Here is a 26,296-nt window from a genome sequence, read left to right on the forward strand (position 1 = left end):
GCTTAGGACCAGACCATTTCAGATTTAGGGATTTATTCAGCTCTGTGAATATTTGCACAGACTTTACTAGTTGAACATCTGTAGCCAAAAATTCCAAATCCAAAATGTGTTGAAATCTGAAACTTTTTGACCATTTATGTGAGCACTCAGGAAATTTAGGTTTCATGTCTAGAAATGTAGCTCGGAGGTAGAGAACTTGCCCAGCATATGTGAGACCCTAGGTTGGATCCTCAGTACTGTAAGAAAAATGACACAAAACAAAAAAACTCTTGGTCTAAGAGTATTTTAGATTTGGGATTTTCAGGTTAGGAATGCTTAACATGTACTTTGCTTATTTTTGGGAGGACTGTGGTTTGAACTCAGGGCTTCATGCTTACAAAGCAAGAGGTCTACTGCTTGAGCCACACCTCTAGTCCATTCTGCCCTAGTTATTTTGTAGGTGGAGTCTTGTGAACTATTTGCCCAAGGTGGCCTCAAGCTATGATCCTCCCAATCTCAGCCTCCCAAGTAGCTAGGATTACAGGCATGAGCCTCTGTGCCAAGCTTCAGTGTACCTATAGATCTATAAACTGTACTCACTCACAGATGCACACATTCACGACACTGTTGTAGTTTTCACAGGAGTTTAGAGATACTTAGATATGGGCTTGTTCTTAAGCTGGATGTAGGGAATATTGAGGACCTGAGGGGACAAAATGAGGGATCTGATCTACATCTACACTGTCCCGGCATTTAAAAGAATTGCATGGTGCCCTTCATTCCTTCAACAGAGCCTCATTACAAAACTTTCAAATACCCTTCCTCAATATTTTTAGTCATAAAAATAAGATGTCATACCCTGAGGTGACACCTACTTAGGATCAAGGCCCTGAAGAATGGAGAGCTCTTCATTTTGGAAAAATATCTATGTACTCCTTTACCATTTCCAAGCCCCTTGTGTCAGTCACATTCATCCCTGATTCCCTAAGAGCTGTTTTTAGTTTTGTGCTCCAGTCTCCTAAGGCTTAAAACCTCATCTTCTAATGGATGGGAAGGCAAAGGGACATACACAATTCCATTGGATATTCTATGCAGGCATCAGGATATCCTGCTCTTATACACTTCCATTAAAGTAAATTATGAGCTGGGTATGGTGGCATACATCTGTAATCCCAATACTTGGGAGGCGAAGGCAGGAATACTGGAAATTTGAGGCTAGCCTGGGCTACATAGCAAGACCCTGTCTCAAAAAACAAACAAACAAAAAGGAAATTCATCAGTGTCCATCTGTCACCCCATCCATTATGTAATCAGAAATGAGATTCTCATAGGCTTACTTGAAAATTGACCTCACTATGCTTTACTCTCACTCCCTTTGCATTTTAGCTTCTAGGGAAACAAAGAAAAACTAATCATTATTTTCTGACGACTCTCCTATGCCCTTGAAGTTGACTGTGTCATTCCCTGCTTCTCTTGATGAGTTTCAATCCTGTTCAGTTCTGCCCTTGTCTGTCATCTTTCTCTAGATCAGCCTTTCCCTTGGAGATCTCTCACACTTACACAAAGATATTTGCCCTACAAGGATATCCCAAACTTTTCATTTCATGGAGTTCAGACCCCAAATGCAACGCTTTGTATGGAGGTTGCCCTGTACGCTCTTTCTCACAGTGTAAGAGAGGCCTCTGATAAATACAGCTGATTAGGAGAGATATTAAATGCTACAAGGGTAGATCAAGAAGTGTGCAAAGAGCAAGGAAACTGTGAGGAGTGGGAAAAAATCCGTTATCCCTTGGCCCTTGTTAGATTAAAATGCTATGAGAACTGTTTTCTCTGTCCTTTGTCCATTGGTTTAGAGAAGCCCTCCTGACGTCAAGTAGTTGGAACCAATTTCTTTGGTTTCTTGTGTACTCTATCTAACTCCAGCGGCCTCTCTTGGAGCTTTTCAGTCTCTTAATTGGCCAGCAGAGGCGCTCCCATACTTTCCAATTCCATCCTCCCTCCACAAAATCAAGGGTTAAAAGAGGAGGCTCTCTCGACTGACTGAGTCTCTGGTCTCTAAGCCAGTGATTGTCAGGCTTCATTGTATGCTCAGTAAAATCACCTGTGGGAGGTTTTTTAAACACACTGATGCCCACATCCCAGTAAGATCGATGGAAACTGAGCCGAAGGGATGAGTCCTGCACATCTGTGTTCTGCTAAGTTCACCAGAAGATAATGAGGTGCCACAATTCAGGCCATGCACAAGAGCCCCACTGCACAAAGGGGTCAGTTCTGTTCTGCACTTAGAGCTACTCTGCCTGAGAATTATTCCTTGGCTTCATTGGAATGTGTAGCTGTGGTCTCACAGCAGCAAACAGTGAGGCCCTCGGCCACACAGAGCACCTGAAAGACTGTGAAGTACAACCACAGACACCAAGAAGTCTGATCCCATGAAGGAAATGGAACTTTCCCTGTGTCTTGTTCTTAATCAAAACTGAGTGTCAGGATGTAGTAGATATGACATGACTACCAAAGATTTCTTCTTTATGGAGGTGGGGCTATTATCCTTTCTCACAGTTAAAGTTTTTAAAAATCCAAATGGAGAAGAGCACGGTTGCTTCATAGCAGTTATAAATTACACACTGTATTGTCCCACAACTAAAATTTTTAAAGACAAAACTGTGTAGGGCATCTGGATCATATTTCACTGTTTTGATTTTTCTGAGATCAGACTCATTAGACAGCTGGTCAGCTACAACTGCTTATGACATAGTCCATGGACAACAGGATTTATTATTTATCATCATTATTATTAAACAGTCTAGTCTAGTGCTGTAAAGCATACATGGATTGAATAACCTGGTAAGTGAGGGATATCAAAAGTTCTCTGGAGCCTTTGTTTTTGTCATTGTTAAATGTGAGTCGAATTTTCTGCTTCTCAAGGAACAATATCCCGACATCATCCTGCTTCTCGACCTGGTATTTTCTAGAGTGCTCACTGTAATACCATTAGGCTTTCTTTTTCCTTTCCTTCTTTTGAGTATGTCCTTCATAAAAATACAAGGACAATGACAAGAATTTCCAGACTTCTCCATCATCTGCTTAGACCTGTGGCTAATCTAATTGTGATATACGGTAAATATTTTCCCTCACAAGAAGAGAGCTTAGAGCTACTTGTATGCAGTGATCGAGCACCTTGGGCTAATATTTATCTATTTGGAACTTTGAGAATTGACTGTACATCACTTAATAGCTGTGCACCAATTATAACAAGTAATAATATGTAAAAATTTCCAAAAATATAGTCAAAGGGTAGAAAACCTATTAGAAGGGGTTTAGTGATGATTAAGTTTGGAAAAGCCTGAGTTGTTCATGATGTTTATTAATTTTACAGGACATGTGGCTTTTCTAATTTTAGAAATGAAGAGGGTTTCTAACACGTCATTGCAGAATCAGGCTGAACCACAGAGTTATAGCTTCTTAAATGCCTGGTGTTAGTCATAATTGCATTTTCAGCACAGAGATCATTTTGAGCATCTCTTCCTGAGAATTTTCATACAAAAACTTTCCCCAAAGTTGAGATCACCTGGATGAGTGGCTAAGTTATGTACATATTTTCCCTGAGAAGGAAACCTAGTAAAATAGAACTCCACTCTCCTTTAAGAAACCAGGAGATGATAAGCCATGGTTTTTGTTGTTGTTGTTCTTAAGATAAGTAAGAAAAGAAAAAAGAAATATGTCTTTTGAAACAATGCATTTAAAATGGCATTATCATTGATCTTGAAAACTCATTAGGACTGGTTTTCTGCCTGTTTTGTAGGATCTTTAAATCACCTTCTTATCTGTTTATCTGTTTTCAAATTCTAAAGACTTGGCATCTATTTTTTTATGATCCAAAAATATTTTTATAATCAGAAATAAATTATCTTTAAAATGAGGATGAAATTTACCTGGAATGTTAGAGCCAATTTCCCTTTAAAATATGTAGTAGTACATTCTCATTTTTCTTAGAGCAGATCCTCCCTTTTTTTCCTCTTTCCTATGGGCACTAAGACGGCAGCTTTTGCTTCGTAGACTATATTCACGATTTCTTCCCAGAAAGCTCCCCATGAAAAGTGAATATCAAAGCTTGCAAAAATATTTTGAACAGTGACCTACTTATTGGGGGGGGGCGGTTTGTTGGTTTTTTTGTTTTGTTTTGTTTTTGCTTCTCTTTGAAAACATTTGAGTTTTGGAGCTAAAGGAAGGAATGTATACTTATGTTAGCAACAAGAAGTAATTATGTGCACCATACTCACTTGAGGGGTGATTATAGTTGAGGACTTTATTTTTTTCACTGTTTCTTTCAAAGCAATGTGTAAAAGGAAATTGCTTTGTGTTTTTATGAAGTTTTCCTCTTCTTGGTATTTAATTGTAAGACTCAAGATTGAATGGTTATTGTTCTCCTTAGACAGATATTTTCATCTTAAATGTGCAGAGTATTTTAGAGATGAATTTGATTTCAGTGTTTGCAGTGTAAAACCTGCACCACCATCCAAGCTTCACCTGCACTCTGTCTCTTGTTCCTTTCCAGAGTGTCTCCTGTTGACATGGGGAGAGGGGCAAAACCTACAGAAAGTTGGTGAGAGAGAACAAACAATCCACAAACTGGCAGACTAAAAAACTACTGTATTCCAAGTCAAATTACGGTATAAGCACAGATTCTGTATTTGCAGCTCACCCACCTGCTAAAACTTATGGGCAAGCCCTTGACCAGTTCTCTTGACACTGGCAGTCACTCACAGCAGACATAGAACTGAGGTACTGTTCAGTGTTGCAAGCGAGAGACAGTTGTGATGTGCCCTATGGAGAAAATGTGTGGAAGCTTCATTCAGGCATGAGTTCTGGTGCTGTTGGCCATGGACTCAATGTTCAGGAATTGAGAATGTACACTAAATAAAGTGCCTTTAAACAGAAGCACACATAAACAAGGTCATGTATTGTCTGTCAGTGGATGAAATGTTGTCAGCAAAGGCTCACAGAATCCTAACCCTGTTTTTCCCCTAGGTGCAATGGTTCAGTATTTGCTAATTCAGTATTTGAACTACAAATAGTATTCAGTTGTTTGAACTACAACTACCATAAATAATAAGAAATAATAAGTGTCTAGCTCACTGTATGCTATTTGTGTTTTGAAAAATAGATTTTTTAAATCAAAATTTAATAATTGACTTGTAATTTAAATGTATCGGTCATCCTTTTTCTTAAAGGAAAAACACAGTAAAAAATTTTGCAAATAATATTCACTCTAAATTCTTCATATCTGTTCTGCATATTCATGTTTTCACCCTTTAAGTTTCCTGGAGCTATAGTGAGTGCATTCACAATCTGGTGTAATCTGGGACCATTATTAAATATAGGCTTTAGACAGTCTGCATCTGCAAGACTCAGACTCTAAATGAGAAAGTCCTGCTGTCCATGTGAAGTAAGTCTCCTTCCCAGGTACTGACTTATCATTGCTTTCAGTCCCAGCCTTTCCTGCCCCCAATTTCAAAAAAGTTTTGGAAGTAGAACAAGTGTGTCAGAAACGTCCTACAGTAAAAGTAGAACCGGTCCAGCCATAGACCTGGAAGCCTGGATGAGGGCTGCCTGGAAGAACCAAGCATGGGAGGACTAGATGAGGCCCATGAAGCTGTTTGTTCTGATCACTGAGCTCAGAAAGTGAGGGCTTAGGGGTTGAAACCTACAAAGGATCCAATTGGTGGATCCAAGGAGGAGGTTTACAAGGTCCATAGCTAAAGCAGGATGACAGGCAATCCAGAGACACAAAACCAATTGTATAGAAAGATAGATGATAGATAGCTAGATAGAAAAATAAATGATAGAGGATTATTAGTCATTGGCTCACATAATTGTAGAGGGTGAAAAGTCCCCCACTCGGCCCTCTGCAGCCTGGAATTCAAGGAATGCTAGTTGGTGTCACAGGAAGAACTGAGAATCGGAGAACCCAAGTGTACGTTCCAACCCAAGGCTGAAATATTGAGAATCAGCAGTGCTAATGGCAAGGAGCATTATCCCAGCTCAAGCAACCAGAAAGAGTGAGCTCAACATCCCTCAGCCCACTTGTTCCTTCAAAGGATTGAATAATGTCTACCCATACTGGGAGGGCCACCTGCTTTACTCAGCTCATCAGTTCAAATGCTAATCTCTTCCAAAAGCACCCTCACAGACACACCAGATAATGTTTAAACAGGTGTCTAGACATCCCATGATCCAGTCAAATTGACAAAAAAATGCTATGACAGGTATTTACCAGTAAAGCCAGTTAGGCAAGAATATAAGTCCACAAGATTCAAGCATCTTCCAGTTCTTCTCCTTCTAGGAACTCTAGGATGCACCCAGAAAGGAACTAGAGCTGCTCACAGTTAAGTCAAGTCCAAATACAAGCTCTGTTTCTGTGTCAGAGCCAATTTTCTAGATCCCCTGCCAATTTTCTTACACACAGAACTGTCAATGACCGCAGGACACAGAAAGCCCATAGCAGTGCCTGCCTGGGCCAGGACAGTCTTCACTGGATGGAAAGATGAGGAAGTAGAAAGTTGGTTAGAGAAGGTGGTGGAAGCAAAGAAACAGAATGGGGTTTCCTGACAATGATCTTGTCTTTTAGAATCTATCCTATGATGTCATCATGTGTATCTGTTTCCTTGCTGGTTATAGGAGGAGGACATTAGAAAGTGAATCTTCACACCCTGCTGCAGGATTTATTCAGAATTATTTATTTATTATTAGAATTCTAATTCATTTAACTCTGAATTAGATTTTTGCATTCTTTTTTGATGAATGGTTATGCTAGACACAAAAACTCTTTATGTTTAAATAGCACATACCTCAGGAATAAATAACCTGAGGGTCAGTGAAAAAATGCACTAACCTCAGGAATGAATGACCAAGAACATAGGATGGTGAGCAAGATGAATTCAGTGTTCCCACTGACCCTATGACTTCCCAGAAAATAATAGCTTTTATTTTGAAAGGTTTTGACTGCCCCTACATGGTACTAAACAGTTCAAAAACACATAGATTTGGCCTTTTCCTCCAGAATTATTATATAACTTTGAATGGCTAAGCTAAGGCAAAATTGTATGTACTAAAGGTTACTCGTAAGAAAATAAAAGTGTTAGCAGAGGAATGAGCATCACAGAACAGTTGATTAAAACTGATATAAAAACAATAAATTTTAGGCCAGCCTTGAGGGAACAGGGGTCAGAAATTGTGTGTGTGTGTGTGTGTGTGTACAATTTCTCTCTTTGATGCAAACAAACACCAAAGCAGAACATGAACACAGTGAATGAATATACTTTAGGGATTTTAAAGAGAATATGAATTAGAAGAATTCAGAGAATGCTATATTAAATTTTTTCTTTGAGAACAGATTATCTTCATAGTTCTGTAGTCAAAAAATAAAGTTGGAAGGCAATAAGCTTCCAGTTTCCCTGGATGCTCTTAACCCAGCCCTACAGACTAATCTCAGAATGCACTGGCAATCGTATATACAATGGTTTTCTAGGATGCAGGAGCTGAAACCTCTGTGCTTCTTTCCATGTCAATATCAAGAGCATTGCTGAGCTTGTAACACTCAAGAGATGCTCATTGTTGGGATGCTGATGCTTCCAAACTTGGCACGCCAGAGAAGATGGTCCACTGTCCATCGGAGCCTATATGCTGAGCTGAATAGTTAATGACACAGAGGGTAGAATAGCCATCCATTTCTTTCTTGCCTGTTTTGCCAACAAAGCTGTTAATCCCTTGAGCACAGACATGTCTGTCTAGTTTAGTAATGTACTGCACCACCCTGAATAGTACCTGCCCATCACAGGTATGCAGCAAAGACTTGTCAAAAGAGACACTCTGAGGGCAGAAGTCACAAGCAGCACGTTTTTGGTGGCAGCAGATTTGAAGTTCATAAAGGAGTGAGATTTGTTTTTAAAATGTTATAGTCCTCTTGTGTTATAGTCTTATTTAAATATTGTGATGAACTTACAAGTAGACCCTTCTAATGGGGACTGTTTAGAGGATGTCTGAATGAGAACACAGGCTCTTTGGTACATTTTGAGATTCCCACCTTCCCGACATATCCTTCTTGTCTGGATGTATATCCTGAGGAAAGGGAGAGATTAACCTGCCATCAATCACTTCTTCTAGAATAACCAAAAAGCAACTCTCCCATGATGGTCCCAGAGCTGAGGATTGAAAAGATCCAACAGTTCATGAAGTACCTCCCTCCTTATTCACCATGTCCAGTTGGATTTTGTCTCCTTCATTTAAGATCCTCTCTTGTTCACAGAAAAGCCATACAGCTCACAGGCTGAGATGAGTTGAGGGGGCGAGGAGAGCAAGTTTGAGAGCAGAGAGATGAATTGCAAGAGTGGGAATTAGGGAACATTTTTTGAAAAAAAATTGAAGAGGAAAGAAAATACAATTCATTCTATGTAGATTGGGGATATGAAATAAAAAGGTGAAATGCAAACCTAAAGAGAAAGGAATCTAAGGAAAGAATACCATAAACAATTTCTTATTATGATTTTATCTTTAACATTCTTCAAGTCAAGTTAAAATAATTAAAGCAGGGTATACTACAATGGTGCCAAGATTTCCATTTGAAAAAATAGGCACCAAAGGATATATGATGTTGTTATCTGCATATCATTAGTTGCTAAGGAGAGGAAAACAGATTTCATATATTTTAATAACGATATATTTTATTTTGTTAATGTGTTCTGTTTTATTCTTCATTAAATAGTGTTGTCCATTCTTATTCTACTACCCAACAGGACTTCTTTCTGTTTGATTCAGTGTGACATACTTTCATTCTCTATAATGTGTACCGTGTGGAAGGAGCTATAAGAAACCTTCACTGTCTGTGAGTTACTCTGTCCTAGAGGAAATAAACAGCACCAAAAACTGTAACTGCAAATCCAAGAGCACTTCCCACCATCATAGTGATGTACACAGTGTTGGGGGTGAGGAGAGGAGAGGGGCCCCCCAGGAGAGCTCAGGGAACAGCATGAAGTAGATGGCCTGGTTTGCTTTGGCTGGGGAGTTTGGATGCATTTGAGATCAAAGGAGCAGCACTAACAAAGACTTGAAGGCAGGTGTTTCTCTGAGAATAGACTTGGGACTGGAACCCTGTGTTGACAGGAAGTAGTTTAGAAGAAACTGGGAACTCTTGGGGTGAGTTTAATGCTTACTGAAGGAATTTTACATTTATTCTGTGGGTCATGAAGCCACTGAGTAGATCAAATCCATAATAAGAAAACTCAATAGCAACTTTTTTCTGTGATTTATGCTCTTTAATATTTATTCAGTGCCAACAAAGTGTGAAGATTTATAAAAGCATTATAATGTATACATAATTCCTACCCAGAGGGTTTCCAGTTTGATCTGTGTAGATAAGTAGGATGTGAACACATGGAAAGATGGGGGAAAGGAATGAGAAGAGGCAGACAGTAGGTAGAACAGCACTCACCTTTTACCCCAGCCTTTGACGTTCCATGGAGAGACACTAAAGTATTACAAAAATGTTGCAAAATGCCCTAGGCATCCGTTTGTGAACACAAGAACTTGCTAAAAGGCAGTGCTGCTAATTAAATGCTAGTGATCTGAACTCCCAGGTACTTCAAAACTTATCACAAATTTCTTATGTTCTCAAATTTACTATGTTCATATGCTAAAACTCAGTTCTAAAATATCATGAACCATCAACAATTTACCCACTCTTTAGTAGATATTTAGTCATAAGGTTTTTGCTCTATAGAAAAGGAAAAACAATACCAGGGGCCATCATGTAGACAAATTTGAGCATCATGATAATGCATTCATGACCTATTTGATTTCTGAAAGGGGTTTAACCAGAGGGTGGTTACTGATAAGAAAACATTATCACTGCTATCTATTGCGTTTTCAAGCCAGGAGAGATGTGTGTAAAGTGTGCATCTTGTTGGTTCAGATAGCAAAGAAATCACATGATGGGTCTCTGTCTTCCCATAAGAGATCATTGGGACGTCATCTACCTGAAGATCATTCCAAACAGGGAGGAGGGCGGCTACCATCAGATGAAGGAAAAGAATTGGTACTACTTAGTATGCTAGCATGAGTACTGGCAAACCCACCAAAACCATACAGGTTCTGATTTTAAAAAAATAAAAAAAGGGCTTCCGATAAATACTGAGAGCATTACTACCAGTTTTGGAGCAAATAGATTTCGGATTCCAAAGCTTGTGATCACTACTAAAGGAATTTCAACTCAATGGTTAGTCAGCTAGATACAGATACAATATAAGCAGAAAAGCGTGGCCCTTCTGTTTAGAACAGAAATTCATTTCTCAGTTGTTTAATGATGTTTTAAGTATGTAAGGTGCTGCACAGGAATGGTTGATATTTTTTAAATAAATACTTTTTATGACTTAAGATATAAACCTTTTAAAGTAAGTAAAGCTTTACTATTGCAACTCTTATTTGCCAAATCATCTCATTTTTAGAAAAGGTTTTAAAGATATAGAAATGTTCATATGTAGTTATTCCCAGTCCATTACTATATATATTTTCTAAATACTGGACATTTGTTCTCCTTCACTGAGAAGCATGACAGATTTTATTGGCACCGGGAGAATGAGATATTATGCAAAACTTTGGATAAACTGGGTGCCCATGGCACACTCTTGTGATCCTAGGTACTTTTTTTTTTTTTTTGTGACACTGGGGTTTGAACTCAGGGCCTCACTTTTGCTAGGCAGATGCTCTACCACTTAAGCCACTCTGTTAGCCTAATCCTTGCTACTTGGGAGGCTGAGATCTGGAGGATCACGGTTCGAGGTCAACCTGGATAAATAGTTTGAGACACTTCCCCATCTCCAAAATAACCAGAGCAAAATGGACTGGAGGTGTGGCTCAAGCTTTGCAAGTGTGAAACCCTAAATTCAAAGCACAGTTCTCCTCCACAAAAAAACAACCTTTGGATAAAATATTATGAAGATATTTAATTCTATCAAGCCACATAACTTCTTAGCCAGTTGGAATGAGAGGCTGAATGTTGGCCATTGATCAATAGGAGCCAATAAGTGAACTTTCTTCTTACTAAATATTATTTTTAAACTATTTTCTCCAAGTGGCCATGACTTTTAAATACTCTTAGACTAACTTAAACAACATGTATCCAACATCTTATTCTTCACAGGAATGAGGAAAAAAACAGTTATTTGAATATGTTCTTTTAAAAATACTTCCAAATATATTCCAATTTTTACTCTTAAATGTAGGTGTCTCCATGTGAAGATTAAAATCCAGCTTCTCCCTCTTCCATTTTTATGTAGGTAGCTCAGTGAGAGAATCCAAATGAAGACTCCAGGCCCTCACCATTTCTCATTCCAGAGTTGGACATCCTCTCACTTAAGTCACTGCAGCTGCCTCCCACCTGGCCTCTGGCCACCACTCTTTGTCCAGTCAAAACCTCCATTCCACTGCTGTAATTTCTTACTCTTAGTGCAGGCTCCTGAGACCCTGCCAAACTACAGAGATCAATCTGGTCATATTTGTATAATAAACAATAGTTTCAAAGCCCCTTTTCTTCAGTTTTGGGGTCCCTAGAGCACATTTTCCATGTACCCAAGAACATATCCTCTCTGCTGGCCCCACAGTGTACAGCCAAGTGTGTACGCTGCCCCTAGTTGTGGATTTGACCTGCAGAGTTCAGAGCCACTTGGGGACCTGAGGCCAAGGGGCAGGAAAGCGAGCAGCAGAAAGAAGGCCCCATTTACCCCCTCTTTTCTATCCTCTTGGGTGGAAATGTGTAACCCTTGCTGCTCTTGCTACTGATTAAGGGGAAATAACCTCTTCTCACTTTGATGGTCCTGTCTTCCTAGGACCCACATGCTTTGCAGGATTTGATCTGTACTCACTAAGTTGTTCTCAGAGTCAGGACTCATCTCTGAAGTCAAAGCTCTGTGGCTGTGTGGACTGAAATGATGCACAGGTACGCTGTGCTCGGCCATAGCAGGTCCTTGTTCTCTATGGCCCCAACGAATTGAGGCTAGAAAACTCCAGTAAGGTGAAAGTAAGAAAGGTTTATTTACCAAGAAAAGAAAGTAAAGGCTGTTCTTTAAATTGGTGAGTGCCTTGAGCAGCAGGGTGTCCAGAAACCGGGTGCACCCAAAGGGGTGTGGGGAGGCTCTTTTTAGTCTCCTGGTCATGGTTCTTTACCTTCCCAGGGCAGGTGTCTCTGGGCTGTCTCTCCAGGGCAGGTGTCTCTGGGGGCTCACCACTTTTAGTGCTTCTTAGAAGCAGCTTTCTAAGGTTCTGGTGACCTCTAGCTCAAGGTCTCCATTTTAGCTCTCCTTTCACCATTAACACTCATCCTTCTGAAGCGTCTGCTCTACCAGGAGCAGAGTCCTCTCAGCCAAGGCTCCTGCCAGGTAAGTCAATGGCAAACACAGTCTAGCCATGCCCTGCAGATACAGCAAATTGTTGCTTTCAGGCTCAAAGGAGAATGAATGTGAAGAGTACCCCCATGGGCCAGGTGTAAGATATCCTACAAATGTCAATTCACTGAGAGTCACAACAGCCAGTACTGGGAGACGGTATATACCCGCTTCAGGCTGTTGAGATAACTGAGGTGCAAAGTGCTCAAGGACTTTCCTTGAGGCTTTGTCCATCTGAGCACCTCTAATCCTTTGCTGAGTGGGACAGAATGGTTCTCTATCCTGTGACTTGCATTCTGCTCTTGTTACCTCATTTCTCACCAGGCCTCCAGCCCACATTGCCCCCTGTGCCCTCCCACAGTGCCACGTGTTTTGGAATGAGAATTTACAAGTAAACAGCTCGTCACCTCTATTGGCATTCTCTGGACTCAACCCCTCAGCTTTCTCCACTAACCACTTCTTACTCCACCTTCAGGTCCACTCAAGGCAGTCTTTTCCTACTAAGCCTGGCCTACTCTCGACTCACACTCCTTTGTGTGTCCATGTACCCTAATGATTTACTTACATGTTTAGAGGGTATGAATTTTAAGTCACAAACATAGGTGCAAGAAATGCCACACTTGAATCCAAATTAAATCTAACTCTAGGTTGACCAGAAAATCTCCTCTCACTCCTGGTTTCTCTTCCTCTCCTGTATCACCCAAGCATCTGAGGTATCTAAAAAAGTCTCTAAATAGTGTCCTCTTCCATATCCACATGTTCCAAGGCAGCTGCAATACTGCTCTCTGCCAGGTGGGGCACCATGTGCCCCCCACCCTGCCCTTTGGAAGGCTGCTCTCCCTCCCCCACCTTCCCCTACCTCACCCAAAGCTCCCAGGGAACTGACCCCAGGGCACACAGGCTCCCTTGTCTTTTCCTGGTTTTAAGGAATCTGCTGTTGGTACCCTTCCCTTTCCTTATTCTCAAAGCCACTTACTTTGTCTCTCTCTCTCTTCCCCCGCAGGGACTCCCAGAATAATCTGAGAGTTGGGGCTTTCACACAGGGTAGGAGAGAAGTACTGATCCTGGGGCACTTTTGCTTTTGACACTGTACCATAAGCATCCTCTGAGGGAGGGCCCAAGGACTTGGCTACCAGTTTTAAATGGAGAAAAGGAACCTCAGGTGAACAAAGCATGACTGGGTGCGTCATCATGCATGCAGGACTGCCTCCCACATACACGCACACGCCAGAACAGCTTTTATAGGACAGGGTAGGTCTTAACCACAACTGGGTTCTGGGCCAAGGAAATGATTACACTGAGTTCTCCAGACAGTACGTGGTCAATAAAAGCTCCAATGCCACAAGATGTGCTAGTCTGAACTTAAAATCAAAGTTCCCTTGCAGTGAATCACAATGTAGATAATGGCTACATTGTCAAGTAAAATATGTTAATGAGCACTATAGGAAATCATATGCATTTTAAACATACTACCACTTACATTGAAATGAAAGAACTTCTAAATATTTTCAGAGACAGAGCAAAAAATACCTATTTTGAATTACAACTGGAAAAGGGTAAAAAAAATAAAAACTTAGAACTTATTTACTTTTATACAGTATTTTCTGATGATCAAGAGAAGAAACTCTAAGTAATTAATTACATGTCCGTCAAAAATATGTCTCTTCATTTGGCCACAAGCACATAGCCATCTTTAAAAGCCTTTTAATGGACACGAATAATATTGTGTTTTAATTCTATTTCCACTGTGTGACCTTTATATCCAATTTTATTAAAATAGTCACTTTAATTTTAGACATTTTCAGAAGGAAACTACTTGACACCTTTGTGTTTTTGTATTATTTTTAAAAAGTAAAAAGTTTTCGGGATGTTTTGTGTGCTCAAGGCAGGTTTGTGAGGAACCTGCAGTGGTGAGCACAGGCAGCCAGCCCTGCTCTGTCTCCCTGGGAGGAAGAACGCACTCCTCTAAGAAGGTGACTCCCCTTTGTACTTGGTCTAATGACAACTGAGACTTCAAATTAGCACACGCCACGTTAACACTCACTGTAGTGCTTGAGGCATGCTCACTGCATTAATGGAGGTGTCACCCTACTCTGTCAGTGAAGTGGACCCCTCACCAAGGCAGCGACTCAAAAGGCCACCAACGGACCTTGGACACATGACGATGTCCCAGTCACACACAGCCCACTGCAGCCAGGATTTGCAGGGGCTCTGGGTAATCGTCCAGATGGAGATATTTGTTAATTAAAGCATGTTAACCTAGCCAGCAATTGGAAAGACCGTTCAGCAGATTTGTTTCCCTTTGCTTACTGAGTCAGCCTAATAATTCATTGCCACCACTCAGTGCTCTAATTAAGGAGAAAGGTTCTTTCCCATCCTTTATCATTCATCTGTGCACTTCCTTCTCTTGATCAAAAAGGTGATTTCGAGCAGCAAGAAGTGTTATACTAGTCACCTTCCCCAGCAACAAAGCCAATTGTTCTGGAATTATTCCACTCAACAATGAGCTGGTCCTAAGTGGAAATCATTTTTTTTTAAATTCTGTTTTAAAGGCACTAACCTAAACTAAAGGTAAATTATTAAAACTGTTTTCACCATTTTTCTGGTGTTTCTGAAGTTCTCTAGTTTGGTGTTTAAAAGACTTGAAACACCAGCTTACTAAGGAAGCACCCAGTTGGAAAAACTTCCGGGCTACTGAGGAGCTCCAGCTTAAGATTCCTCCTGTGAGCTCTGCAGGGGTCAGGACCCTCTGCTGTCCTCCAAGAGCCTAGGCCAGCTCAGCCCTCCGAATAGGACTATGGGGGTCTCCTCCTCCTCCTAGCACATCTTCAGATGGCTCCATCAGCCCCAGGAGACAGGCCTCACTGGATGCATTTACTTTCAAGCAGTAAAACACTGTCTCTTCTGTATTTGTCCTACTGGCATTGAGACTGCCATAGTTATTTATGATCACATCTGCCAGGCCCAAACCATCACCTGCTGATGCTCCTGAAGACTCTGTCCTCTCTTCAAGCTGGGAGTCAGCAAAGGGTAACTGCACCGTGTGCACCATCATGTTGTCATCCAGCACTTATGAGCATACATAAGAAATTTAGGTTATGTGTAGAGGCATGTATAATTCATGTGCACATGTCCTTCCTTCCCTCAGATAGCTCATTGATTCACAATATAAAAAAGTTCTACTTGGGGTCACCAATAAACAAGAACATTATGAAATCAGCATATTCTTCCTTGTGCATTTTGTTCCGAGCCAAGTATTTTATTTTTTAATAAAAGCAGGCACCAAAATAACAAAGATGACATCTAAAGATTTTTTTTCTGAGCCAAATGCCTTAAATGATATATGGTCCTTGCTTATGACCAAGGAAGTGACCACTCCTATTCATATTTATTACTCAATTATGTGCTTGCTTGACACATAGTATGTCACTTCATGTTACAACTTTTTGGTTGTTACCATTATTATAGTTTTGCCCATTTCACAGATGAGAAATCTGAGTCTCAGAGAAATGAAAGACTTTTCCAGCTCACACAGGTTATATTGATAAAGAAAGAATTAAAAGCAAGATCTGTCTCTAATGCCTGTATGTTCTACTAAGAAACTGGTTGTTATATTTCCTAACTTTCTTATGGGTCTTTAAAAAATATGATTTACATTGTTATAAATCATGAAATCATTGACACTTTGTGTTTTGGGCCTACATAACAGGACTTTTCTCTGAACTCTTAAAAAATATTGCCATTTAAAGTGGAACTTTTCTACTTTTTTGCCATTTAAAGCAAATAATTTGAATTTCATAAGAATAAGGTATCAAGAGGGTCTTAAACCAATATTCCTGATATTTCCATAAATAGCCAAGACCTCAATTCCCTTTGCTACAATTGAAAATGTGAGTCCCCAAAGTAGCTGTTCTCACCCGTATAAAATATCACTCCTGTTTGGTGGTTATATGTCAGTCATCATGAGTGAAGTTGCTTCCTTTCATAAACTGTTAACATGATTCAGGTCAAGTGTCCAAATATCAGTAAAGTCCAAGACTAGTCAATAACATTGCAGCTCCTCCACTTATTGTCTGGAGGTGGGTATTTGCCACTGAAAATGTTTTAATTTCAACCTTAGGACCATAGTCAAATTTTAGCACTCCCTTTCCAGTGAGCTCTTTGGAATCAGTAGTAGAAGTTACCACCTAACAGTGTAGAACACCCCCTTGCTTACACGATCTCCTTAGACTGGAACAGCAATACTGCCACTCTGCAGAAAAGGAAACTGAGACTTGGACACCATCAGGGGTCTATCTTGTGCACACCATGATGATTGGCAACGTGAAGCTCGGTTCAGGCTCAACGGACTGGACATGCCTGGTCTTTGTGATGTCACAGGGTATCTTGGGATGCCACCTAGGTACCAGTGATTGCAGGAATAACTGCATCTGTCTATCTCAACACCATTGCCAACCCCTGGCCTCCTCACCGACTCTCCTCCATGGCTGAGATTTCATTGCAAGGCACTATTTTCTCTCTTTTCTCTCAGTCCTACTTTTCCAGGACTCTTCATCCACTTACCACCCTATTTCCTTGGTAACTCACCTAGAATTGTGCTAATATGTTTACATCATTCTGTCTAGGGGAAAATACCTAATGAAAGGAAGATGGGGCATTTTATGACTTGCAAAATTAGAAGAATTGGTGCAAAAAGAGCACAGGAGCCAAAGCAAATATATATTCATTAAGGGATATTTGCAATTATAGTGAGCTGAGTGGTTTTGTGCTCTCTGGTTAGACATGGTAAAGAACTATAGATTACTTTAGCATTCTTTCAGACAAAGCCACTTCAAATACTGATTACATCTCCAAGGATCCCACTTGTCTCCTGGAATGTTCTTTGCTGCCTGCATGTCACCTTGCCTTCCAGAGTTCAATCAGCAACATCGAGTGTAAAGCCAGAGCTCTGCAAGGCCAGAGAACAAACCCTGTGGGCAGCCTGCTGCTGAGCAGGGGTTGGTGAACATTTCCTGCAAAGAGCCACATAGTAAACACCTTGGGCTTTTGGGACCATATGGTGTCTGCTGAAGCTCCCCAACCACGTTGTGGTGGCAAAAAGCCATGCTGCCCGAGTGTGTGAACAAGTGTGGCGGGATTCCCCTCCAAGTTTATTCATGGAAGCAGAAGTTTGAATTTCATATGATTTCCATTTGTCATAAAATAGTATTATTTTAGTTTTTTTGGCCCAACTATTTAAAACAGTAAAGCCCATTCTTAGCTGCTGGGCCAGAGTGCTAAACACTCGAAGGCACTTTAGCTGGCCCTGGAAGTGGCTGGTCTTAGGGATTGCTCTGGGGGCTTGCTTTCTCTTTAATCATTGATCTATTCAACTCCAGGTTACACAGCCCTGTGTCCTTGAACTAAAAGAGAATGAAAAACCCCTTGTTGGAGACATCCTGTGCTAAGTCACTTCTGTTGGGTCCTAGTGCAAAACTGGGTCAGAGGATGAACACAGTGCTCCCATCCACGGTATCTTAGAAAGAAAATTCTGTAGCCCAGGTGAGGACATGAATTGTGGCACTCGCACCGAGTGCCACCAGGTTATAGAACTCAGGATGTCCTCAGGGGTCACACAATTGAAGGAACTGTAAGTAGAGGATAACTCAAGACTTAACCAAAGTTCTTGCTAGTCATTCTGCCCTAAAGCAATGTCATGTGACCAAGGCAAACACTATTTACATTTCAAATGCCCTTTCAGATTTACTTTTATGTCTCTCCTCCTGGGTGTTTTTAATACATGTAATGGGCAATCTCCAGGCAAAGGCTTCTGTAGGAACTGTAAACTATTTTATGTCTTTATTTCTAAAAGCCCTTTGTAATTCCTGGAGGACATCCTTGTGAAGAATATAGAATATAGGTCACAATGCAAGAGAAGTAAGTAGACTAGTAGGTTAGGATGTACGAGTTGGAAAATATAATGAGAAGAAAAAGACAAAATGGTACTGTAAGCAGCAAGAGAGCATATAACGGTTGACAAGGAGATGAAGAAGATTAATTCTTGCTGCTCAGCACCATTTGCCCATGAACTCGACACTTACACCAGGAGTAAATTACAGCATTGCAGTCAGCGTTGCTGTTTTAGCAGAGGAGTTATTAAATTGCATGTTTCATAACATAGGTTATTATCCTTTCTATAAATGTGTATCTTGTTATTATCCTAAAAATGCATTTGTTGTTTCTGCACAAGGATATAAGAGCTCCTTTCTGTGTTTCCATGGAGACGGCACCAGGCTCTAGCCCTGGGCACTCAGATATGACACTTTCTGTGACCATAACTGGTCGGTAACCTTCAACTATTACAGTTGGGGGATAGCATCTATTGTACATTTCCTCTGAGATTACAAGTCACAAGTCTTTGTATCCAAATAGTAGAGGGGATGGGGCTGGTTTCCAATTTAATAAAAACATTCACTGAGTACCAACTGTATTCAAGCATCCTGCTAACTTGTGGGGACTAAAAAACAAATAAAACATGGCTTCCATTCTTCAAGGGTGTGTGAATCTAAGAAAACAGTGTCTGGACAATGAAGCCAGAACATGCCTGGGTGCACTGTTTCAGAATGTACTTTTCTTCCTCCAAGCGATAGGTAGCAGCTAGACAGAAGCAGTGGCCACAAGAAGAAGAAAGGAAAAAAATCATTGTGATTCAGCTTCCCAGCTCCATGGGTCTCCATGAAGATCAAGTAGCCAGAGCCTAGGGTTATCACAGGGTACTTTGAAGTCAGCCACTCACTTAAAGCTTAATCCACTCTCTACTCAAGAGTGATTCACACCCTAGACATCAACTAGGCCTGGTGCTGGGAGTTTACACAGGTAAATATAACAAAACAAAGACCCAGACCCAAGAGCTAGACAGAGCAGAGGTTAGGAATTTCAAACAGAAACTCCATCAGTTAGAGCAGGACTGGTAGTTTACACAGGCAATCTTTCTATCATTTAACAAGACAAGCCCAGGACCCAAACCATCCCGGGGCCAATACATCTAAAGCTAAAACTTCTTCAATCCATACTCCAACTTTAAAACCTGACTGTGTGCTCGCCCTTGAGGTGACCTGCTTTTAGTCTGTTGAAAGTGCATTCTTTTCCTAATAAACTTTACTATTGCTTTTACTCTAGCCTTGCTTGCATTCTTCTTTCAGGTGCAAGAACTGAGATATTTAACAGCACTATTTTTCAGGTAAGACTAGGGCACAGTCACTGCAGGTGTGTATCACCCAGAGTTGTCAGTAGCAAAGTCTGGGCAGTGACTGTCAAAAGCCCAGTTTACAAGTGGTTCCTGTCACTGCCTTCTTCTTCCCTGAACCCCTCATCATCACAGCAGACATTGGTCCTACATGATAGCTATGAGAGGTACTTAAATTGCTTTCACTGAAAAACACTGATTCCTTACTTGGGCCCATGAATTAACTAAAAACAGGAGAAAAGCTTGGCACCTCTGCTTCCATTTTGTACCTGTTGTCCTTTTCCCTGAGCCATTCTCTTCTGTAGCCACCTTGGAATCAAGGAAGGACAAAAATAATTGATAATGTTTTTATGACAAGGGACTGAAACTACCCATAAGGAACAGCAGAGACTTGCAGGACAGACCAACCACAAATGAGGACAGTTACCTATAATCATGAGGTTGTACCCTGAAGTAATCATCTCTTGGGAGCCAGATTGCTCCCCTCAAGTGATGATAACTTCTTGGAAGTTCCAGTCTGACCACTGGAGCTCGCCTGTGGCTGGGACTGTTTAACTATTCATACTTTTTGTGCTCTGCCCTAATTCTTTGTCTATTTAAAGCTAACGCTCATGTCTGTACCCTGAAGATGGTTAAAGATGGACTGCATGCTTACTTTGCCTCTTCCCCCAGCATGCCCCAGGCCATGTAATAAATCTCATCTCCTTTTTATGCCTTCATCATTACTGTCTTTTTATTTGTCATAAAGGGGTGAGTGACCAGACCAGACAAGGAATCCTAGGAGTTTGGGCCAGCAGAAAGTATCCTTGACTCTAGAGACATATCTTTTAATTCAGAGAGCTAAAATGTCACAGATTATTTGTGTATACCTCTAAGAAGGAAAAAGACAAAGAACCATAATTGTAAGAAGCCATTGATTGCATGGCACATCTGGGTAGCAGGGATATGAAAATAAGTGTGCACCTTAGAATTAATGAAATATGACCACTCTTAGGCTAAATCCTGGAGTAGCCACCAACCAAAATTTTTCTAATGGGGACTATAGTAGCAGTAGTGATGATTCATATGAGTATAGAGGTCCCTAACTTACAATGGTACAGTTCAACGATTTTTCAGCTTTACAACGGTATGAAAGCAATACACAGTCAGCAAATGGTGTAGTTTTGAAGTTTGGCATTTGATTTTTTCCTGACTAGAGTTATGCAGAAAGATAGCCAGGCTATCATGAAAGTAAACAATACAGTGTTCTCTGTTACCAGTGATTTTTTGGATACTGTATTTTATGTTTTGAATCCCATAAAATGCCTGAAAAGTACCCATCTGTGTGTGTGCATGACATATCCAACATTTTATTAATGAAATTTGCTTTCTGTTTCATGATTTTGCCCAACTGCAGGCTAATATAAAAGTGTTCTGAGAACATTTAAGGTAGTCTGAGCTAAGCTGTGACATTTTATAGGCTAGTATATTAAATGCATTTTGGAGTTAATGCCATTTTCAATTTACGATAAATTTGTCAGAACATAATCCCATCCTAAGTCAAGGAGCACCTGTATAATAACTTAAAACTTTACAAAGCAATTCATTTATATTTGCTTATTTGAAATAATAGGTTATAAATTTAAAAATTGCCTGGGGATGTGGCTCAAGTGATAGAGTACCTGCCTAGCAAGTACAAAGCCCTGAGTTCAAATGCCAGTACTGTCAAAAAGAAAATAAAATTAACAAAATGTAATGGAATTACTTCTAAAAATAAATAGTAAATAAATAACTGTGATACAGCAAAGTTGCCATTGACAGCAAGTCATTGATACCTATGTTCTTCTGTTCAGACTTAGGATACTTTGTGATCTTATGTGATACTTAGTTCCTGTCCAGTTCCAAGAACATAGTTGAAAAGCTGTGCTCCTCCAGGGTTCAGCCCCAGATCCTTTCTTTTTCCTTTTTCCTTTTCTCAATCCATCTGTTCTCCCTCATTAAGTAATCTCATCTTCTCTTTGTTGATTTAAATACTCACCATGGGATGATAATTCCAAGACTTACACCTCTAGCTCCAACTCCACTTAAACTCCAAAAGTAAACTTTGGGCAACCTCCTGCGTGCCCCACACATTCCTAATGGGTACTTGTACTTCACACTCCCAAACATGAGTGCTTCAGCCTTCATCACCTGCAAAAGTGCACCAGGGCTCAGACCCAATGCACAGCTTCCCCATCACCTTGACTCCTCTCTTCCTCTTACACCACATATGCTACCCGTCAGAAATCCTTCAGACAACTCCTTCCAAACACTTTCCACAATCAGACCTGTGCCTACACCCTCATCCAAGCCACCATGATCTTGCGTGGATTATGGAAGCAGCCGCCCAGCTGTTCTCCTTGTCCCTTGTCTCTGAGCTCCATCCCCCTCCACTCTGGTTTCCAAACTGACATTAGAATGATCATTTTAAAATTTAAGCCAGATTATGTCCCTCTTCTGCCCAGACACCTTCTGTAACTGCTCAGCACCCTTAGAACAAGCCAAAGTAGTTAAAATGGGCCCAAGGCCAATGTTATCTGGACCTGCTAAGTCTCTGCTCTCCTTTTGAGCTGTTCTCCCAAACCTTAAGTATGGTTCCCCCTCAAGTCTGGTGCCCCTCTTTCTTCTATCTGGGGTGCACTCACCACTTCCATAAGATTCAGGACCCCACTTCATAAAGGTCTCTGCTCAAAGTACCCTTAGCAGTGTGCTCTTCTAGGACTCTGGCACCTCTGCATCCCCATCCACACTCCACAGCACTCTCACTGGTCACCAGCTCAGCCACTCACTTGGCCTTTTCTTGCCATCTTCACTGAGTTTTCTGTTTCGTCTTCTTGAATGGAAGTGCTGTGATGGTAGAGAGTGACTCTATGTTATTCAACTTGCATCCCTAGTACTCAGGAGAAGGCCAGGCCAAATACACAGCAGTGCACAGCTGTGTGAGACTCAGTGTGAGGTTCATCGACTCCATTATTTCATAATTATGAATGGTCTAATCAGTAGCAGTCTAGATCCTTTTTAGGTAAAGTGTGTTCTGTAGGTAGGAGACATGTCAAATATATTTTCTAATACTTCTAATTTTGGTCTATGCCGTACCACCCTGAATGCACCCAATATCATCTAATATTTTTAATTTTGGATGGTGCAGGGATAGGCCAGAAACTCAAGAGTTCTAAAAAATAAATTGTTTAAAGATTAGTATAGAAAGGCTTTATTCGTCATTGAGGATTTTCAGTTCTAAGCTGTACTGTGCTATAATAACTTTAACATTAATATTAACACTCCATAGCATAGTTAAGTGACAAATTGTTAAAACTAATTATTAAGAAATAAATCTATACATTATTAACAGTTATTTGCAATTTAATTTAGGCAGTGACATAGGTGAGAAGAGGTGTTTACCATCTAGCATTAGCATTTTTAAGTGGACAGATGGTTAATTAATGGTGTTAAGGGGATTTTGTGTTTGTTTTTCCTATCAGCATTATAGTACGATTTATGTATTTGGTTTCTAAATGTTATCTGCACTTCATTGCTTTTTGTCAGAAATAAGACTGTTCTGCCTGGACTCAAGGGTTGTTGATTGATATTCATGTAATAGGCAAGTTGAATAATTTAATAGCATGCTTGATTTGCCTTCAAGAATTGCCAGGAGAGCTGAACTCGGCTCAGTCTAACATTTCATCTCTGGTTGAAGTAAGGCACTGTGGGTCATATGGAGCTGAATTGGCTCCAGCTCAGGAGTTCATGGATCTCACTGCAATTTCTAAAACCACAGGTTACACTGTGGAGTAACAGAACTTTATATTAAACTTCCTGCTAAATTGGACTGAGACAAAAATGTTTCTCGAATAAAACCTTTGAAGACGATACCACTGAGAGACAGGTAATAACATTAACTGAAGAAGACTAAAGCATTGTTCAGCGTTGTTTATTTTGGTCAATATTACATTTTGTCTCTCTCTTCTCTTTTCAATTTATGATGGCATGTGTGGGGAAGAAAAAATAGTGAGATACCAAAATTATAATGCCTTAGTATGGGCTCCGAAGGCCTGCACTTGCTTTACCGCTTTGCTCTTCCAGCTGTACTTCATTTTTCTTGGTTGGCCAGCTCACTTCTCCCATCCAGGTTACTAAAATTACAAACAGGAGGAGCTACAGTAGCCAGTCGGTCATACTGTGGAAAATTGAAAAGGTCAAATCTACCTAAAAAATTAGTTAGCATTTGTTGCCCTCAACGCAGAGAAACTAAAGCAGATACCTTAAAAGCAACTGAGGCCAATAGGAGAAGGGGACCAGGAACTAGAGAAAAGGTTAGATCAAAAAGAATTAACCTAGAAGGTAACACCCACGCACAGGAAATCAATGTGAGTCAATGCCCTGTATAGCTCTCCTTATCTCAACCAGCAAAAACCCTTGTTCCTTCCTATTATTGCTTATACTCTCTCTACAACAAAATTAGAGATAAGGGCAAAATAGTTTCTGCCAGGTACCGAGGGGGTGGCGGGGAGAGGAAGGGGGCGGGGTGGGTGATAAGGAAGGGGGTGGGGGCAGGGGGGAGAAATGACCCAAGCATTGTATGCACATATGAATAATAAAAAAATAAATAAATAACAATTAAAATAAAAAAATAATTTTACTGATATTATTAAGGAAGAAAAAAAAAAGAAAGAAAAGGTCAGATCCATACAGAACTGTGCTCCATTTCCTGGTGTATGAAGCTTTGAATGCTGAACACACTGACTCTCTTAGCATGGATGACAAGAGAAACAGGAAGTACTGTGACCAGGATGTGTGCTCTTGAAGATGATGATGAGTGAGGGTTGTGGCAGGGAGCTGAATCCTTCTTATCTTAAGCTGAGTTGCTGCAGCCTCTGCCCCCAGCAGGCAGTGTTACTAGGAGGCATTTACAGTGGAGATGGACAGTGTCCATCAGGGAGTGCCCTGTGGAAGATTTGATGGGGTAGCTTGGATTATCATGTTTCTGAGAACAAGACACAAGACCCCAGCTCCCCGTGTGGTCATTCCATCTATAGCTAGCATGGAGAATCCCTACACGCTTTTCATTTACAGATTTATATTGTAGATTAAAGTTGTCAAGAGCCAACCTGCATCATTTTGGCCAGTCACAATGGAAACAGGAAAAGAACAAGATTACTTTACAACCTGCCTTCATTTTCCAACTTCCCAACTCTCCCCAAAGCGCTGGCTTGACAGTGGCTGGGAGGTGATTGCATGAGGTGACAAGATAGGAACACACAAATGGAAAGCTCTGGGAATTCCCTGAGTCGGTCACTCCTTGAAGCTTCCTCCTATTCCTCACTTCCACATCCCCAGGGCTTTAAAACAAAAGTCAGATGTGTGGCCAAAATTCCAACATGTTGCTCTCATGCCTCCTCTGTGTCTTGGATTTTCAGTCACTCTAGCACACAACCACCTGGCCCTGAATGGAGACCAAGAGCAAGAGGTTCTGGGGAATTAGGTACTTCTTGTCTCTCAAGGCTGCTTGGTAAAGGGCAGTGAGTGAGCACAGGGCTTTCACTGACTGACACTTAGATAGTATACTCAGCTCAGCATAACAACTTATTTAGATGGTGCATTGGGTCTAATCATAGTCACGAATCCAGTGATGGGGATAGCTCAGTGATGGAATATTGCCTAGCACACGTTAGGCCCTGGGTTCCATCCCAACAATACAAGCACACAGACACACACGAACACACAGAGCAAATTCAAATACTGTTAAAAATATTCCATGAGTCAGTGCAGAGTTAGGAAAATCTGCTGTTCTGATACTGCAGTGATAGCTTCCCACCCTGGTGGGAGCTGAGAAGACATAGCAGCTGAAGCAGAAGAACCATTCTTAAAGAGAGGTACAGAGACCTGCTTCTTGGTGGTGAGAGGGATTATGTATGGGCACATGGGCTCAGGAAGACAGCCTTTAGTACATTGTGCAACTCTTTCCGTGAAAATTGGAAGCACATAACCCCAGATTAATAAAAATTTCATGATAAACCAATGGAGGGTCATTTTTATAAAGTGGTACTCCACACCCTGGCCTTGATCTGGCTGCTGGTGAGGGACAGGCTGGGGCTGACTCCTGTGTGCAGAGTAGATGGAATGAGACCCAGAATTGTAAGGGTAATGAGAGGGGGCAGCTCACGGAAGCTCTGCGTCAGGCTGCTGTACAAAATACCCAAAACTCAATGTCTTACAAACAGCACACATTTCTATCTCACAGTTTCAGAGGCTAGAAAATCTAAGCTCAAGGTGCTGGCGGAGGAGTCAGCCACAGTGATGTGTGCCTGCACCCCTGCCACAAGGGAAGGAGAGGCAGAGCCCCTGTTTGAGGCCAGCCCAGGCAAAAGTTAGCAAGACCCTTTCTGAAAAACAAACTGAAGCAAAAAGGGTTGGCAGTGTGGCCTCAAATAGTACATGCACAAAGGGACCTGGTTCAAAACTCAGTAACCACTCCCCACCAAAAATCTTGTAGACTTGGTGTGTGGTGAGGGCTGGCTTCCTGGTCCAGAGTGTCCTTTCCCTTTAACCATATATGGAGGAAGGGGCAGAGGAGATCTCTGGGGCCTCTATTGACAGGGCACTAATTTCATTTGTGAGGACTCCATTCTCATGACCTAATTGC

General features: G+C 40.9%; 1 protein-coding gene across 6 annotated transcripts in view; it reads left to right on the plus strand.

The window, feature by feature from the left end:
- Prkn (parkin RBR E3 ubiquitin protein ligase) overlaps positions 1 to 26,296 on the plus strand; it is a 1,269,303-nt gene that overhangs the window by 940,183 nt on the left and 302,824 nt on the right. The window contains exon 8 of one of the 6 annotated variants that reach the window (XM_074070842.1): positions 4,532 to 5,088. The exons of the other annotated variants lie outside the window; for them this stretch is intronic. Coding sequence (XP_073926943.1) covers positions 4,532 to 4,617 — 86 coding nt within the window. The 3' untranslated portion in view covers positions 4,618 to 5,088. Of the gene's footprint in view, positions 1 to 4,531; positions 5,089 to 26,296 lie in introns of those variants that run through there. 6 annotated transcript variants of the gene reach the window in all.

The sequence above is a fragment of the Castor canadensis genome, chromosome 1, assembly GCF_047511655.1.
Source record: "Castor canadensis chromosome 1, mCasCan1.hap1v2, whole genome shotgun sequence".
NCBI lineage: Eukaryota > Metazoa > Chordata > Mammalia > Rodentia > Castoridae > Castor > Castor canadensis.